The sequence below is a fragment of the Lissotriton helveticus genome, chromosome 11 (genome assembly GCF_964261635.1).
Source record: "Lissotriton helveticus chromosome 11, aLisHel1.1, whole genome shotgun sequence".
Taxonomy (NCBI): Eukaryota; Metazoa; Chordata; class Amphibia; order Caudata; family Salamandridae; genus Lissotriton; species Lissotriton helveticus.
This window is the reverse complement of record NC_136072.1, coordinates 1204830915-1204849022: the sequence shown is the minus strand read 5'-3', so window position 1 is coordinate 1204849022 and position 18108 is coordinate 1204830915. Positions and strand designations below refer to the sequence as shown.

The 18108-nt window shown below is 50.9% G+C and overlaps 1 protein-coding gene across 2 annotated transcripts in view; it reads right to left on the bottom strand.

Moving 5' to 3' along the window:
• Positions 1 to 18108, bottom strand: part of SCARB1 (scavenger receptor class B member 1) — a 703088-nt gene that overhangs the window by 260957 nt on the left and 424023 nt on the right. For both annotated transcript variants that reach the window (XM_078668029.1, XM_078668028.1), the window contains exon 5: positions 1259 to 1354. In XM_078668029.1, coding sequence (XP_078524155.1) covers positions 1259 to 1354 — 96 coding nt within the window. The remainder of the gene's footprint in view (positions 1 to 1258; positions 1355 to 18108) is intronic.

The following is an 18108-nucleotide window of genomic DNA, read 5'->3' as shown; positions in this document are numbered from 1 at the left end:
GCAGCTGCCTCTGGACACTCAATCATTCATCCATGCCCCCTCCACAGCTGGCTCTGCACACTCAATCATTCATCCATGCCCCCTCCACAGCTGGCCCTGCACACTCAATCATTCATCCATGCCCCCTCCACAGCTGGCTCTGCACACTCAATCATGCATCCATGCACCCTCCACAGCTGGCTCAGCACACTCAATCATGCATCCATGCACCCTCCGCAGCTGGCTCTGCTCACTCAATCATTCATCCATGCCCCCTCCACAGCTGGCTCTACACACTCAATCATGCATCCATGCACCCTCCACAGCTGGCTCTGCACACTCAATCATTCATCCATGCCCCCTCCACAGCTGGCTCTGCACACTCAATCATTCATCCATGCCCCCTCCACAGCTGGCTCTGGACACTCAATCATTCATCCATGCCCCCTCCACAGCTGGCTCTGGACACTCAATCATTCATCCATGCCCCCTCCACAGCTGGCTCTGCACACTCAATCATTCATCCATGCCCCCTCCACAGCTGGCTCTGCACACTCAATCATTCATCCATGCACCCTCCACAGCTGGCTCTGCACACTCAATCATTCATCCTTGCACCCTCCACAGCTGGCTCTGCACACTCAATCATTCATCCATGCACCCTCCACAGCTGGCTCTGCACACTCAATCATGCATCCATGCACCCTCCACAGCTGGCTCTGCACACTTAATCATTCATCCATGCACCCTCCTCAGCTGGCTCAGCACATCAATCATTCATCCATGCACACTCCACAGCTGGCTCTGCACACTCAATCATTCATCCATGCACCCTCCACATCTGGCTCTGCACACTCAACCATTCATCTGTGCACCCTCCACATCTGGCTCTGCACACTCAATCATTCATCTGTGCACCCTCCACAGCTGGCTCGGCACACTCAATCATTCATCCATGCACCCTCCACAGCTGGCTCTGCACACTCAATCATTCATCCATGCACCCTCCACATCTGGCTCTGCACACTCAATCATTCATCCATGCACCCTCCACATCTGGCTCTGCACACTCAATCATTCATCCGTGCACCGTCCACATCTGGCTCTGCACACTCAATCATTCATCCATGCACCCTCCGCAGCTGGCTCTGCACACTCAATCATTCATCCATGCCCCCTCCACATCTGGCTCTGCACACTCAATCATTCATCCATGCACCCTCCACAGCTGGCATATCCCTGGGGACATTTATCCATGCCCCCAGGGTCCGAGGCCTACCTCGCGTTGCCCGTTCCAGCTGTCCACCATCTGCACGCGGCTGATGTCGTCCACTCCGGTGAAGACGGTGAAGAGGCCGCTGTTCGAGTTGTTGAACTGGAAGAAGGAAACCAAGCAAAGAGGCCATGAGTTGTGCTGAAAAGAACTGGAAGGTCAAAATCTAAAAAACAAGACATATATATTCTGTTTCTCCTCCCCTGGTCATACCCCCCCTCCTTTCACCCCCCCCCCCCCGAGACCCACACCACCTCCCCAGGAAGAGCTCCTCCCACTGACCTCTGAACCCGACTCTGTGGATGGAGGGGCCCCACTGAAGTCTGTGCGAGGCGTGGTCTACGAGAGGCGTGGGGCTTTAGAACCATGGGAATCTGTGGGACCCCTGGGCAGCTGACCCCATGGAAGTCTATGGAATGTCTGGGCAGCTGACCCCATGGAAGTCTATGGAATGACTGGGCAGCTGACCTCATGGAAGTCTATGGAGTGACTGGGCAGCTGACCCCATAGAAGTCTATGGAGTGACTGGGCAGCTGACCCCATGGAAGTCTATGGAGTGACTGGGCAGCTGACCCCATGGAAGTCTATGGAGTGACTGGGCAGCTGACCTCATGGAAGTCTATGGAGTGACTGGGCAGCTGACCCCATAGAAGTCTATGGAATGACTGGGCAGCTGACCTCATGGAAGTCTATGGAGTGACTGGGCAGCTGACCCCATGGAAGTCTATGGAGTGACTGGGCAGCTGACCCCATGGAAGTCTATGGAGTGACTGGGCAGCTGACCCCATGGAAGTCTATGGAGTGACTGGGCAGCTGACCTCATGGAAGTCTATGGAGTGACTGGGCAGCTGACCTCATGGAAGTCTATGGAGTGACTGGGCAGCTGACCCCATGGAAGTCTATGGAGTGACTGGGCAGCTGACCCCATGGAAGTCTATGGAGTGACTGGGCAGCTGACCTCATGGAAGTCTATGGAGTGACTGGGCAGCTGATCCCATGGAAGTCTATGGAGTGACTGGGCAGCTGACCCCATGGAAGTCTATGGAATGACTAGGGAGCTGACCCCATGGAAGTCTATGGAATGACTGGGCAGCTGATCCTATGGAAGTCTATGGAGTGACTGGGCAGCTGACCCCATGGAAGTCTATGGAGTGACTGGGCAGCTGACCCCATGGAAGTCTATGGAGTGACTGGGCAGCTGATCCCATGGAAGTCTATGGGATGCCTGGGCAGCTGACCCCATGGAAGTCTATGGAGTGACTGGGCAGCTGACCTCATGGAAGTCTATGGAGTGACTGGGCAGCTGATCCCATGGAAGTCTATGGGATGCCTGTGCTGCTGACACCATGGAAGTCTATGGGATGACTGGGCAGCTGACCCCATGGAAGTCTATGGAGTGACTGGGCAGCTGACCCCATGGAAGTCTATGGAGTGACTGGGCAGCTGACCTCATGGAAGTCTATGGAATGACTAGGGAGCTGACCCCATGGAAGTCTATGGAGTGACTGGGCAGCTGACCCCATGGAAGTCTATGGAGTGACTGGGCAGCTGATCCCATGGAAGTCTATGGAGTGACTGGGCAGCTGATCCCATGGAAGTCTATGGGATGCCTGTGCTGCTGACACCATGGAAGTCTATGGGATGCCTGTGCTGCTGACACCATGGAAGTCTATGGGATGTCTGGGCATCCGAACCCAGCCTGGGCAGCTGACCCCATGGAAGTCTATGGAGTGACTGGGCAGCTGACCCCAAGGAAGTCTATGGAGTGACTGGGCAGCTGACCCCATGGAAGTCTATGGAGTGACTGGGCAGCTGACCCCATGGAAGTCTATGGAGTGACTGGGCAGCTGATCCTATGGAAGTCTATGGAGTGACTGGGCAGCTGATCCTATGGAAGTCTATGGAGTGACTGGGCAGCTGACCTCATGGAAGTCTATGGAGTGACTGGGCAGCTGATCCCACGGAAGTCTATGGGATGCCTGTGCAGCTGACACCATGGAAGTCTATGGGATGTCTGGGCATCAGAACCCAGCCTGGGCAGCTGACGCCATGGAAGTCTATGGAATGCCTGGCAGCTGACCCCATGGAAGTCTATGGAATGACTGGGCAGCTGACCCCATGGAAGTCTATGGGATGTCTGGGCAGCTGACCCCATAGAAGTCTATGGAATACCTGTGCAGCTGACCCCATGGAAGTCTATGGAATGCCTGGGCAGCTGACCCCATGGAAGTCTATGGAATGACTAGGGAGCTGACCCCATGGAAGTCTATGGAGTGACTGGGCAGCTGATCCTATGGAAGTCTATGGAGTGACTAGGCAGCTGACCCCATGGAAGTCTATGGAATGCCTGGCAGCTGACCCCATGGAAGTCTATGGAATGCCTGGCAGCTGACCCCATGGAAGTCTATGGAATGACTGGGCAGCTGACCCCATGGAAGTCTATGGAGTGACTGGGCAGCTGATCCTATGGAAGTCTATGGAGTGACTAGGCAGCTGACCCCATGGAAGTCTATGGAGTGACTGGGCAGCTGACCTCATGGAAGTCTATGGAGTGTCTGGGCAGCTGATCCCACGGAAGTCTATGGGATGTCTGGGCAGCTGAACCCATGGAAGTCTATGGGATGTCTGGGCATCAGAACCCAGCCTGGGCAGCTGACGCCATGGAAGTCTATGGAATGCCTGGCAGCTGACCCCATGGAAGTCTATGGAATGACTGGGCAGCTGACCCCATGGAAGTCTATGGGATGTCTGGGCAGCTGACCCCATAGAAGTCTATGGAATACCTGTGCAGCTGACCCCATGGAAGTCTATGGAATGCCTGGGCAGCTGACCCCATGGAAGTCTATGGAATGACTAGGGAGCTGACCCCATGGAAGTCTATGGAATGCCTGGGCAGCTGACCCCATGGAAGTCTATGGGATGTCTGGGCAGCTGATCCCATGGAAGTCTATGGAGTGACTGGGCAGCTGACCCCATAGAAGTCTATGGAGTGACTGGGCAGCTGACCTCATGGAAGTCTATGGAGTGACTGGGCAGCTGATCCCATGGAAGTCTATGGAGTGACTGGGCAGCTGATCCCATGGAAGTCTATGGGATGCCTGTGCTGCTGACACCATGGAAGTCTATGGGATGTCTGGGCATCCGAACCCAGCCTGGGCAGCTGACCCCATGGAAGTCTATGGAATGACTGGGCAGCTGACCCCATAGAAGTCTATGGAGTGACTGGGCAGCTGACCCCAAGGAAGTCTATGGAGTGACTGGGCAGCTGACCCCATGGAAGTCTATGGAGTGACTGGGCAGCTGATCCTATGGAAGTCTATGGAGTGACTGGGCAGCTGATCCTATGGAAGTCTATGGAGTGACTGGGCAGCTGACCTCATGGAAGTCTATGGAGTGACTGGGCAGCTGATCCCACGGAAGTCTATGGGATGCCTGTGCAGCTGACACCATGGAAGTCTATGGGATGTCTGGGCATCAGAACCCAGCCTGGGCAGCTGACGCCATGGAAGTCTATGGAATGCCTGGCAGCTGACCCCATGGAAGTCTATGGAATGACTGGGCAGCTGACCCCATGGAAGTCTATGGGATGTCTGGGCAGCTGACCCCATAGAAGTCTATGGAATACCTGTGCAGCTGACCCCATGGAAGTCTATGGAATGCCTGGGCAGCTGACCCCATGGAAGTCTATGGAATGACTAGGGAGCTGACCCCATGGAAGTCTATGGAATGACTAGGCAGCTGACCCCATGGAAGTCTATGGGATGCCTGGGCAGCTGACCCCATAGAGGTCTATGGAATGACTGGGCAGCTGACCCCATGGAAGTCTATGGAATGACTAGGGAGCTGACCCCATGGAAGTCTATGGAATGACTAGGCAGCTGACCCCATAGAAGTCTATGGGATGCCTGGGCAGCTGACCCCATAGAAGTCTATGGGATGTCTGGGCAGCTGACCCCATGGAAGTCTATGGGATGCCTGGGCAGCTGACCCCATAGGAGGTCTATGGAATGACTGGGCAGCTGACCCCATGGAAGTCTATGGAGTGACTGGGCAGCTGACCCCATGGAAGTCTATGGAATGACTGGGCAGCTGACCCCATAGAAGTCTATGGAGTGACTGGGCAGCTGACCCCATGAAACTCTATGGGATGCCTGCGCAGCTGACCCCATGGAAGGCTATGGGACGCCTGGGCAGCTGACCCCATGGAAGTCTATGGAATGACTGCGCAGCTGACCCCACTTTAGTCTATGGGACGCCTGTGCAGGTGACCCCATAGAAGTCTATGGGACGCCTGGGCAGCTGACCCCATGAAAGTCTATGGGAGGTGAGGCAGCTGACCCCATGGAAGGCTATGGGACGTCCGGGCAGCTGACCCCATGGAAGTCTATGGAATGACTGCGCAGCTGACCCCACTTTAGTCTATGGGACGCCTGTGCAGGTGACCCCATAGAAGTCTATGGGACGCCTGGGCAGCTGACCCCATGTAAGTCTATGGGAGGTGAGGCAGCTGACCCCATGGAAGGCTATGGGACGCCTGGGCAGCTGACCCCATGGAAGTCTATGGAATGACTGGGCAGCTGACCCCCATGGAAGTCTATGGGACGCCTGGGCAGTTGACCCATGGAAGTCTAACCCAATGGAAGTCAATAGGATGCCTGGGCAGCTGGCCCCATGGAAGTCTATGGGATGCCTGGGAAGCTGACCCCATGAAAATCTATGGGAGGCGAGGTAGCTGACCTCATGGAACTCTACGGGATGACTGAGCAGCTGACCCCTTGGAAATCTATGGGAGGTGAAGCAGCAAACCCTATGGTAGTCTATGGGACGCCTGGGCAGCTGACCCCATAGAAGTCTATGGGATGCCTGGGCAGCTGACCCCATCAAAGTATAAGGAATGCCTGGGCAGCTGACCCCATGGAAGTCTGTGGGACACCTGGGTAGCTGACCCCATGGAAGTCTACGGGATGCCTGGGAAGCTGACCCCATGAAAATCTATGGGAGGCGAAGCAGCTGACCCCATGGAAGTCTACGGGATGCCTGGGCAGCTGACCCCATGGAAATCTATGGGAGGTGCGGCAGCTGACCCCATGGAAGTCTATGGGATGCCTGGGCAGCTGACCCCATCAAAGTCTATGGAATGCCTGGGCAACTGACCCCATGGAAGTCTATGGAATGCCTGACCAGCTGACCCCATGGAAGTCTATGGGACGCCTGGGCAGCTGACCCCATAGAAGTCTATGGGACGCCTGGGCAGCTGACCCCATTGAAGCCTATGGGACGCCTGGGCAGCTGACCCCATGGAAGTCTACAGGATGCCTGGGAAGCTGACCCCATGGAAATCTATGGGAGGCGAGGCAGCTGACTCCATGGAACTCTACGGGATGCCTGGGAAGCTGACCCCATGGAAATCTATTGGAGGTGAGGCAGCTGACTCCATGGAAGTCTATGGGATGCCTGAGCAGCTGATCCAATCGAAGTCTATGGGAGGTGACGCAGCTGACCCCATGTAAATCTATGGAAGGCATGGGCGGTGGGCTTTAGAACAAGGGAAATCTATGGGAGGTGAGGCAGCAAACCCCATGGAAGTCTACGGGATGCCTGGGCATCTGCTCCCATGGAAGTCTATGGGATGCCTGGGCAGCTGACCCCATGGAAGTCTATGGGATGTCTGGGCACCTGGGCAGCTGACCCAGTGGAATTCTATGGGATGCTTGGGCAGTTGACCCAATGGAAGTCTATGGGACGCCTGGGCAGCTGACCCAATGGAAGTCAATGGGACGCCTGGGCAGCTGGCCCCATGGAAGTCTATGGGATGCCTGGGCAGCTGGCCCCATGGAAGTCTATGGGATGCCTGGGCAGCTGGCCCCATGGAAATCTAACGGAGGCATGGGTGGTGGGCTTCTGAACCACAGACGTCTATGGGAAGTGAAGGCAGCTGACTACATGGATGTCTATGAGATGCCTGGGCAGCTGACCCCACTAAGGTCTGTGCGAGCATGGACCCTGGAACCCACTGTGGTCTACAGGAGGCATGGGCGGTGGGCTTCCAAACCACGGAAGTCAATGGGAGGTGTGGAAGCTGACCCAATAGAAGACTATGGGATGCCTGGGCAGCTGACCGAATTGCAAGAGTGGGCTGACAACCGCACAGAAGTCTATGGGATCGGTGAGCAGCTGACCCCATGGAAGTCTAAGTGATGCCTGGGCAGCTGACACCATGGAAGTCTCAGGGATGCTTGGGCAGCTGACCCCACTAAAGTCTATGCGAGGTGTGGGCATCAGAACCCAGCCTAGGCAGCTGACCCAATGGAAGTCTATGGGACGCCTGGGCAGCTGGCCCCACTGAGGTTTACGAAAGGCATGGCAAGTGACCTTACTGACCCTGTCAGTAGGTAGCTTTCCCTCGCTGCACAGCTCTGCCTGATAGCTGTTGCCCCTTACTCTTCCAGGTTCCGATTTAGGGCCCCCCCTACACCCGAAGGCACCCACCTGCGCCTCATCCCTGGTGGTCCAGTAGGGAGCATCTCTGCTCTGCTGTTGCTCTTCGCTCTGTCTCTGCTTTCTGCCTTCTCTGCTGATCTTTTTTCTTCCTTTCATCTTTTCTGCTCAATCACTTGCTTTGCCTGGGACTCCCTTTCTGCATTTTTCTGCTGTTCTGCTACTTTCTTTCACTTCTGCACTTTACCACTTATCACTTTTGCACCTTTTTCTCGCTCTGTTCCGCCTCTTCTTGTACCCAAAGCTCCGCCCCCGTCCAGCACTGCTTTCCCGCTGACCAGCGATCCCCTTCAAGCTATTTAATGCCAGCTGCTGCACAGGTGCGCGGGCATTGTGCCCCGTAACATCGACCCTGGCCCACAGACCGTTAACCGCTACAACGCCAGCACCCTCCACACTCTCAACACTGGATGCCACACCGCCTGACGCCGCTGAATGACACCCAGGGCCCTTTTTCCTGCTAACTCTGCAGGGGCACCTTCGCCTGCCACCGCACACCTGCCACACCCAATGCTTTACCAACAAAGACAGGACTCGACCGCCTCAGCTGTATCCTCCACAAACACGCCATGGAGATCTGAGACCTACTCAACTCCATCCAACCCGACATCTCCTTCCTCAAGGAAACCTGGATGAACTACACCTCCGACCGGACAACGCCACCGCCATCCCGGACGGCTACATGATCATTCACACATATTGCACCAACAAACCGGGTGGAGGAATCGCCATCGTACACAAAAGTACCCTCCGCCTCATCACCCACACGGACGACCACTTGACCAAAATGGAGCACCTCCACTTCCAGGTTCAGACCAACTTGAACATCACCCTGCACGGCACCCTCATATACAGACCCCCCAGACCGCGTCCACCCTTTAGCAACTCCATCATCGACCTCCTCACACCCCACTATCTCAGCTAATCCTCCGCGGTGACCTCAACTTTCACCAGGACAACCCCAATGACCAATACATCCCGTCCCTGCAGGAGAATCTTGCCACTGTCAGACTAAAACAACTGGTCACCTGCCCAGCCCACTCAGCAGGACACATGCTCAACCCCATCTTCTCCGCCAGCGATATCATCACCTTCAGCCACACCTCCAAACTCCTATTGACCAACCACCGGTGTATCCACTTCTCCTTCACCAAACCTACTGTACACCACAATGCTCACCGCTACCCTCAAGGAAGCTGGAACAAGATCACCTAACAACAGCTCACCGCCTCCCTCAGCAAAAACCCACAACCGACATCCACAGCTGCTAATACCTCAGCACGCAATTTCCACTGATGGATCTCCAACTGAGCCGGCACTCTGGCTCCCCTCAAGAAAGCCCCAGGCAAGCAACACTCTAAGAAAGCCAGCGGGTTCTCCCCGCTCTTCATGAGTCCAGACGCACCTGTAGACGGCTCGAGAAGAGATGGAGGAGCAACAAGCCCCCAGAAAGCCACTCAGCCTTCAAAACTGCTGTCACCGCACACCACCACCTCATTAGGAGAAAGAAAGTATCCCTACAAGAAAGGATCAACGCCAACGCACTCGACCGGAAATAGCTTTTCGCTGTGGTCAAAGAATTTGCCAAATCCAGCACAGAGACAGCAGACATCCCACCCCCCCAAGACCTTTGCAACGACCTTGGAACCTTCTTCCACTGCAAGATTAGGGAGATTCACAACAGCTTTGCGACCAAAGACCATCTCACCCCAGCTGCAATCACCGCACCCAACGACACCGGGCTACAGCAGACCCTGCTCAGCTGAACTCCCTTCACCGCTGACGACACCATCAAGATCATGAAGAACACCCTCGGACTCCACACCTCATAATCAACAGAGCCAGCACCTCCATCGCCTCTGAACTCTGCCGCACCATCAACTGCTCCATTAACTCCGCCACCTTCCCAGAAGACTGGAAACAAGCAGAGATCAACCCCTTGCTGAAGAAACCCTCTGCTGACCCGACAGACCGCAAGAACTGCAGACCCATATCTGCTCCCCTTTCCAGTCAAGGTCATCGAGAAGGCCATCAATGCCCAACTTTTAAAAGTTCATTGAAATGAACCACATCCTGGACCTCTTCCAATCAAGATTCTGAAGCAATCACAGCACCGAGACTGCCCTCCTCGCTGCGACAGACTATTTCTGCACCCTCCTCGATCAAGGCAAAACTGCAGCCCTCATCCTCCTGGACCTCTCAACCACCTTCGATACGGGCTCCCACTGCACCCTATGCACAATGCTCCACAACACCAGCATCCAAGACATAGCCCTGGAAAGGATCTGCTCCTTCCTCAGCGGCCGAACACAAAGAGTCAGACTTCTACCATTCTACTCAGAACCCACAGAGATCAGCTGCAGAGTGCCTCAAGGCTACTTCCTGAGCCCCATTCCCTTCAACATCTACATGGCTCATTCGCAGCCATCGTCAGGAACCATGGACTAAACATCATCTCCTATGCCAATGTCACCAAGCTGATTCTCTCCCTCACCAATGAACAAACTTCCACAACGGGATGAAGACTGTCGCCACCTGGATGAAGGACAGCTGCCTCAAGCTCAACTCAGAGAAGACTGAAGTCCTCATGCTGGGCTCCACACCCTACGTCTGGAATGGCTCCCGGTGGGGCGCAGCCCTTGGAACGCCCCAGCGCACCCACAGACCTTGAACAAAATCTCAGCATCATCCCGGACTCCTCGCTCACCAGATTAACGCCGACTCATCATCCTGCTTCCACATACTACGCCTGCTGCAGAAGAACTTAAAGTGGATACCCCTTGAGCCCAGAAACTGGTCACCCATGCACTCATCAGCAGCGGACTTGACTACGGCAACGCACTCTATGCTGGCATCACCCAGAAACTCCTCCAGAAACTGCAGAACATTGAATCCGTCTGTGCCAGACTTATCCTCATTATCCCCCCGCAGTCACTTCACCGGTCACAGGAAGGACCGCCACTTGCTCCCAGTCAACTAAAGAATCAGCTTCAAGCTCCTCACACACGCCTACAAAGCCCTACACGATGTGGGACCTGCGCACCTCAACCACCTCCTCGCATTCCACGCACCCACCAGAGACCTCTGCTCCGGCCAACTGGCACTGGCCACCATCCCACATATCTGCAAGACCACGGCCGGGGGAAGATCCTTCTCCTACCTCGCAAAGACCTGGAACACCCTACCCCTCCACCTCAGTCACTGCTTCAGTTCAGGAAGGACCTCGAGACCTGGCTCATCGCCTGAAGCACAGTGCCTTCGACGGACCAGCAGGGAGGTGCAGCCATGGGCACCCAAACCCCCCAAATCTTGTTGAGACATGTCTTTCAATGCCTCATCGATACATCACTAGAGTTAATGTCATAACGTAAGCAGCTGGCAAATGCAGCTGCAAGGAAGCTTTTCTCAGAGTAAGTCATACAATCAAATGTATTCAAACTTTACTACAGCAAGAAAAGTCTTAGCCCCTGTTTCACATCATGTCAAGTACCTGAGAGCTTCCAAAATTTGGTAGCAGGGAATGCTATTTAAGTGATTTTTAGCAAGCGCGATAGTGAACCCTCATGCAAAGCTTTGGCGCCAAAGTCTGCACAGTTCGTTCAAATGATGCGCATACCACAGAGTCCTTTCAGCATTTGTTTTGTATTTGCTTCAGTTGTGAGGATTCATACTCTGAAATAATCAATGTGCCTTATAAAATGTTATACCTTGTAAACAATTATCCTTTCATCTCAAGGTATTCCTTTAAATTCTTCACAAAGCCAAAATTACAAACAGTGTAGAAAGGACTAGTTGAGCCCTGTGCCTGACCCGGAAGTAGAGTCCATACTGTGCGGGGAGGGCGGGCTTCCGGCTTCCGTTCAATAAATAGAAGCGTTTGTCATCAACAAAGGAATACGCGACTAACAGACACTCTCTGGCCCGCATTTTAATTTGATATCTACTGTGTGGAATATTATAATGGAAACCAATGGAATCATATTCAAAGTGCCTCTTCTTCTCATGAAATAAATATGAATTAAAATAGCCCTGGGAGGAATGCCAAAGTAATCAGAGTAACTTCAGTAATTCTGCTTTACACTTAACGTGGAATTACAGAAAAGAACACAATTAGCAGCCGCTCGTGTAAGTAAGAGTAATTTTGGGGTGAAATTCCTACTGCAAGAGCACATTCAGTGAGCACGCGCGGCGGCTCGCACTCGCTATTCATGTTTTGTTGCATTTAGCACTATTTATTGGTGCAAAATTCATCCTTGTGTTCATTTCGGATGCAAAGGAACATTTGACGCTAAGAAAATAGTGCTACACGCAGAATTACTGTTCTTGTGTAATTCTGGGTAATCTTGCAGAAACTTTGGGCAATTCTGCGTGATTACGCTACATGGAATTATACAAGTTACGCCCACCCCTAAATGAAGTTCTCCCATAATTATAACAGCAGCCTTGGAACATTATTCAGCCAGTCATTCAATATTGGTTAAAGAGAACTTTACATTATTTTGTACTTAAGTATATACCATGATTGTGAGCAACAAATAAGTGGCATCATAAGAACCGACCCGCCCGAACGAAAAGTAAGTAACAAATGTAAGTTAATCAGTAATTCTTCTCCTTTTAAAAAACACAATTTGGATCGAACAAATGAGGAAACTATCGCTGGGACTTCCCATTGAAATCCTAGCAGTAAGTGTTTCATAAGTACTACAATTGTTTAACTGAAAATTATTTATCTTCTAAGTTTCTTGAACCCAGACTATATTAAAATAAATCTACACTACAACAGGTGATTAACCCTTGCTTAAAATGGTGATCAGTACCAGATATATTACAGAAGATTAAAAAAGTGTGAAACGCTGTGGGTTGGTGATGACTTCAGGATCAAGAATCACAACAGCGGATGTCAATGCTTCTACAGTTTATTGATTCTGATTGATGCAAAGCTTGAATCCTTTGCTCATTTAGTGGAGTCTGTATGCTGATGGCACTGCACGCGTGAGCGTAATAAGCTCACACTCTACTGCTTGCAGCCTCATTCTCATTTGTTGTATAAAAATCCCAAACTGGAAAAAAAAAGATTCAAACAAAAAAACACAGTTTCCTTTTCTGGGAGTCTTTGGAGCCACGTGTACTAACATACCTACTAATGCTGCACTATGAAGTTACTTACCTTTGGTAACGCATTATCTGGTAGAGTCTATCTAGATGCAGATTTCTTCCAGCCCCACCCATGCCTCCCCGCTCTCTGTACTGATATTGTAGGACTAGGGTTGTTTCCTCCTTTCAGGGCCCTTGTTTTGCCCACGACTACGTCAGTTACTTTGTGGCTCTGCGCTTCTGGCATGGAAAAACCTAAAAGTACTGATACACGCGTGCCTGGGTGGCCCCTATATAGGCACGCGATGTCATACCCAACGCCGTCACGCGGAGCAAAATGGAGCCACTCGACGTCGCGCGCAAGTGGTATTGCTCAGCAAAAGTTTCGGGATCCAGCCTGACGCCTGGGAAATTCAAAGGTAAGGAATCTGCAGCTAGAAGTCCCGATCAGATATAAATGTTAAACAAAGTCCAACTCAATGAAGAACCTTGAGGCTACCTCGTGGGGATTGAAAGAGAACAATATATGTTTATTTATTTCCACAATACTGACCTAAGGCTCAATAACTATATATAGTGTAATGTTCTGTTGCCCTCTGGGATCATCAGTGTTGTCCACTGGTCACCTGTGTTATCTTATACTTTTTACCTCTTTTTGTAAGTAATGACAAATATCAAATGCGTGTATACTACCTCATTTCTTATGTCTTTATAACTATATACTGTAAAGCGCTCTGATACCCTCGTGGGTCACGTTCGCGCTATATAAAACCTTATCAATAAATAAATAAATGAAGCATAAGGTTTAGCAATATCCTGAAATGAGCGCTTTTCTAGGAAAGATTGAGACCGTGAATGAGCGCGCTCTGGGATACTACCCCTGCTAGTCTCTGAGAAGCACCTGGGGAGATACACTAATAAAGGCAGCACATGGTTCCAAAAGAACAGGGGCTGACGAACATCCTGTGACAAGCTCCTTTCCGAGATGTTCAGTTACCTCTAACAGCGCGACTTCCGTGCTGTATCCAGGTTGAAATCCAAACAGGGAAGAGTGTAACTTATTGCGGGATTCCAAAATACAGAAAGCTGGGCATTAATGAGCTCCTTGGAGATGAAAATAAGTTAGTTACCTGTAACTGTAGTTCTCCAGTATTAGAATCTTTCATAGATATACACGCCTGAATCATTACCTGTTGTCGAGATGGGAGTCCCAGGTACCATATAATAGTAATACAATGTTAAAGATAAAACATACCCGGAGAAACCGACAGACCACTCCATTCTATCTCGTCACGGCAATAAGCCGAGAGTATGGGACAAGCGGATCGGCTTGCCCCTTTGTGACCGACCGCATACCCGACGGCGGCACACTCCAACCTTGATAAACCCACTGGACACGAAGGAAGAACACCCTTCACGTCCGCTTACATTTTCTGACACCCGATTAGGACCGGGTTGGAATTATCACCAGTCTGACGACACTGCCCGCAGCCCAAACTTCGACAGCCCTGAAGAGTCACGGGTTCACCCCGCTATTGACGAAACACGTGTCGGCTGGTTTTCGTGTAAAAACAAACACTGTCAATGGATAAAATAAATAAGAAAAGAAACAACAAAAGTGAAGTCTGATCTTATCCTTTCATCAAAAGATACACAACTAACTATTGAATTTACTCAGGTTGTGTGCGCTTGACCTTGCATACAGACATACAGAAGGTAGAGCTCCTCTCCCCCTTCTCTTCCAGAGAATAGGGTTATCTCTGATCAAGCAGCACCGACCACTACTAGCTACAAAATTTACTTCAAAACTACTATCTGTAGAGCGCCGTCCTATTTCTGAATATTGTGATAACCCTGCGCTGAACTTTGTATATCTCATTATTATTGTGACTCAATGTTTTTTGAAAATCTAGGGCCCTGTAGCTACCCAGTGATATCTTAGTCTCACCAACTCACATGAGATTGCCCATCAATCACTACCTCATGATGCCCACTTTTACCCACACAGGAATCGCCATTGATATAGATCGGTATATTAATTAGTTAGAATGCCCATGGAAAGAACTCTTAATTGTAGATTAGATCTGGCCTTATAGCATTTGAGAATTCACCCTATATTGTATCAGGTGCCGCTTTTCGGCAACCGGCATTGTAGTCTGTTTTCCTTTTCGTTGTAAAGGTCTTTCCACCGTGCCCGGTCAGCATTAAGCTGCTGCGAGTGCACGCGTTACAGTTCTACTTAAGGGACACACTCCGCCCCGCCGGCACTCTCCACGAGTCGAGCGGTGGAGTAGGAAGACATTTACCGGGGTAAGTCGAGAAGCTTGAGTTACTTTGCGTGGAGAAGTGTGGCTCACTGGTTAGAGGAGGCAGACCTGGAAGCAGAGGTCAGCCCGGGACCAGGGTTCAATTCCCGGCTCGGCGGGGTCTTGAGTCCTAAAATGTCCATGGACTCGACAATTCTCGCTCCGGTGCCTACTCGATTCACGGGTTCACACTCTGCGACTCTGGGCAATAGCTTGCTTAATCTCCACAACGGCCCCTCGCGGCGGGATGCCTGGCTTTCACCTTGCGGATACCCTGCCGGGGTTATCTCACAGGGGAATACCAGGACGGGTTCCCTAAGCAAGCACTTAGAAACCGCTCGGTGATTTGCGCTACATAAAATCCTGTACATTTACATTTACTTTGAAACTGACAACGGTGTTTTGTTTTAGAATGTTAGAATTGCGGGCCTACAGAGGTCTTTGTCCTTTGTGTTTTTATAGATTTAAGCACGGGGGAAACAACCTTTACTACGCGGTCAAAACACCGCAGTGCCATCACAACGCAGACTTTACAACGCAAGTCGTTACCACGACTCGCACTGGAGGGCGCTCTAGACTAAGGAATAGTGTGATTTACTATTCCAACTCCTTCCCTACTGGACGTAGGCTGGAGTTGGAATAGTAAATCATACGATTCCTAAGTCCAGCGCCCTACAGCGCATGTCATGGTAACGACTTGCGTTGTAAAAGATGCATTGTGATGTACCGCGTTGTGATGTACCATGTGGTAACGTCATACATCCAAGCACGTGTCAGCCTAATCTATTGATGAAATTGAAGCACTTAATTCCCAAAATACTGCACGGACACTCAGGTACAGTTCTTAAAGACATGTTATCAACTTTAGATTATACTTTAGAGTGTTTAACTAACAGTGTGTATCGAGTAACCACGGAATATGATTGCAGAGTTACAGTTTGTGATTATGGAAACAGGTTCATGATATGGTGGCCTGGACTGGGTCGAGTCCGTTCTGTCTTCATTTAGATGACAACAGCGAGATTATTTCAGAACCTGGACGGGTTTTCATTAGCGAATTCAATTATGTGTTTAGACAGGCCTTTGGCAGAAGTACATGGCGGTGCTTTCAAGCAGCCCTTAAATATTGAGACGAACGTTCCTTCGTTAGCCTTTCAACTTACTTATTCAGACACACATTTGACAGAAGTACATGGCGGTGCCTTTTAGCATCCCGTAATTATTGGAACAAGCGTTCTTACGCTATTAAGGTTATCGACTGACATTTCCTCCGTTTTTAATGTTTTAATGCATTTATTTTGGAACCCGGCTGGGTACTGTTTAGAATGGTTTATGGATCAATGCAAAATTTTGCGCGTGGCTATGATTTATGTGGGAACACTATGATGCAAGCCCACTTATGTATTCACAATTTTTTTAGGTGGTAGCACGCTCTCTGGTAAATAGGAGCCTACGGGCCCAACCCCCTACAATCAACGCTACCCTACTTGAAAGGTGGCATTTTGGTAATTATACCTTCCATTTATTGGACTTCTCCAATAGGTGATTCTTCTTTTAGCTCATCTTAATTTTCTTTAACTCTAGGTGCCCTACCCCCCACATCACGTTCTAGTCCTGAAGAAGACCCCACAGTAAGGTGCAACTCATCCTACACTAATCAGGGGTCGAAACGTCGACTGTCTTTTACAAAAGTTACCCATCAACAACAGATCAATGCTACTGTGTTTTACCACACGGGATAGGATTACATGAATGTCAAAAATGTATGGGGCTATAACAACATGCCCATGTGATGTCAACTTGTTGAATCTTTGTGTGACCACATTTGACTTCTGAAACTGCCTTACACAACCCTGATCCTCACAAATCACTCCCCCTTCCCTTACTTCCTTCTCGCCTCACTTTGGGCACAAATGTTTGTTTCTATTGAATATGTGTATACATAAAATGTATGTAAATGAGGTTGTGAATAAATAACATTAACCCCTTACGTGCTCGTGACGGAACCATTCCGTCACGAGCCACGGTGGGGCTGTGCTGGTGACGGAATGGTTCCGTCACGGCCCGGCCGCCGCATCTGCGCGGCGCGTTCTATTTAGCAGGCGGGGTGGTGGCGGAACCATTCCGTCACAAGCACAGCGCCACCGCGGCTCGTGACGGAGTGGTTCCGTCACGAGCATGGTGGCGCCGCGTGGCCCCCCCGCCTCCTAGCGGCGCGGCGGAATTACCGCCACGGCCAAGGGGTTAAAATCGTGGTACTAGTTATATTTACATGAGTTTCTAGTATCTCTGTATGCACCAAGAAGCACGTAGACTGGGACCCTACCTATGCAACATTGAATACCCAGGTTCCAGTACCATTGGGTCAACCCTTAATCTGTAATTGTGCGCTGTAATGGTGCGCTGTAATGGGGCGCTGTAGGCCACAAACAACTGGTCAGACTCACGAAAGCTCTTGGTCCTGCCAATGTAGAACTTGATGCACCTCTTGATGTCCAAGTAGTGAAAAGCACTTTCAGCCGGTGTTGAAAGGTTTGGAAAGAAGGTCTTCAAAATCAGCAACACATTGAGGGGGAAGTCCGAAGGGGCTTTAGGGAAGAACTTTGGGTTTTTATGTAGGATTATCCTGTCCGCTCTAAATTGCAGGAAGGGTTCTTGAATGGTGAGGGCTTGGATCTAGCGGACCAGTCTGGCAGATGTCAGGGGCAGAAGCAGAGCAACCTTCCAGGACAGTTACTTTAAATTCGCTCTGTGAATGGACTCAATGGGTGATTCATGAGCTGTGATAGCACCGTGTTCAGATGGCAAGACGAAGGAGGAAGAATGGCTGGAGGGAAAACCCTAAATAAGCCTTTGAGGAACGGGTTGATTATTCTGAAGGACCATAATGAGGGTGATCTGGGCGATCGTCTGACATGAGAAATGGCTGCCAGGTGAAATCTGACGGATGCATGAGCT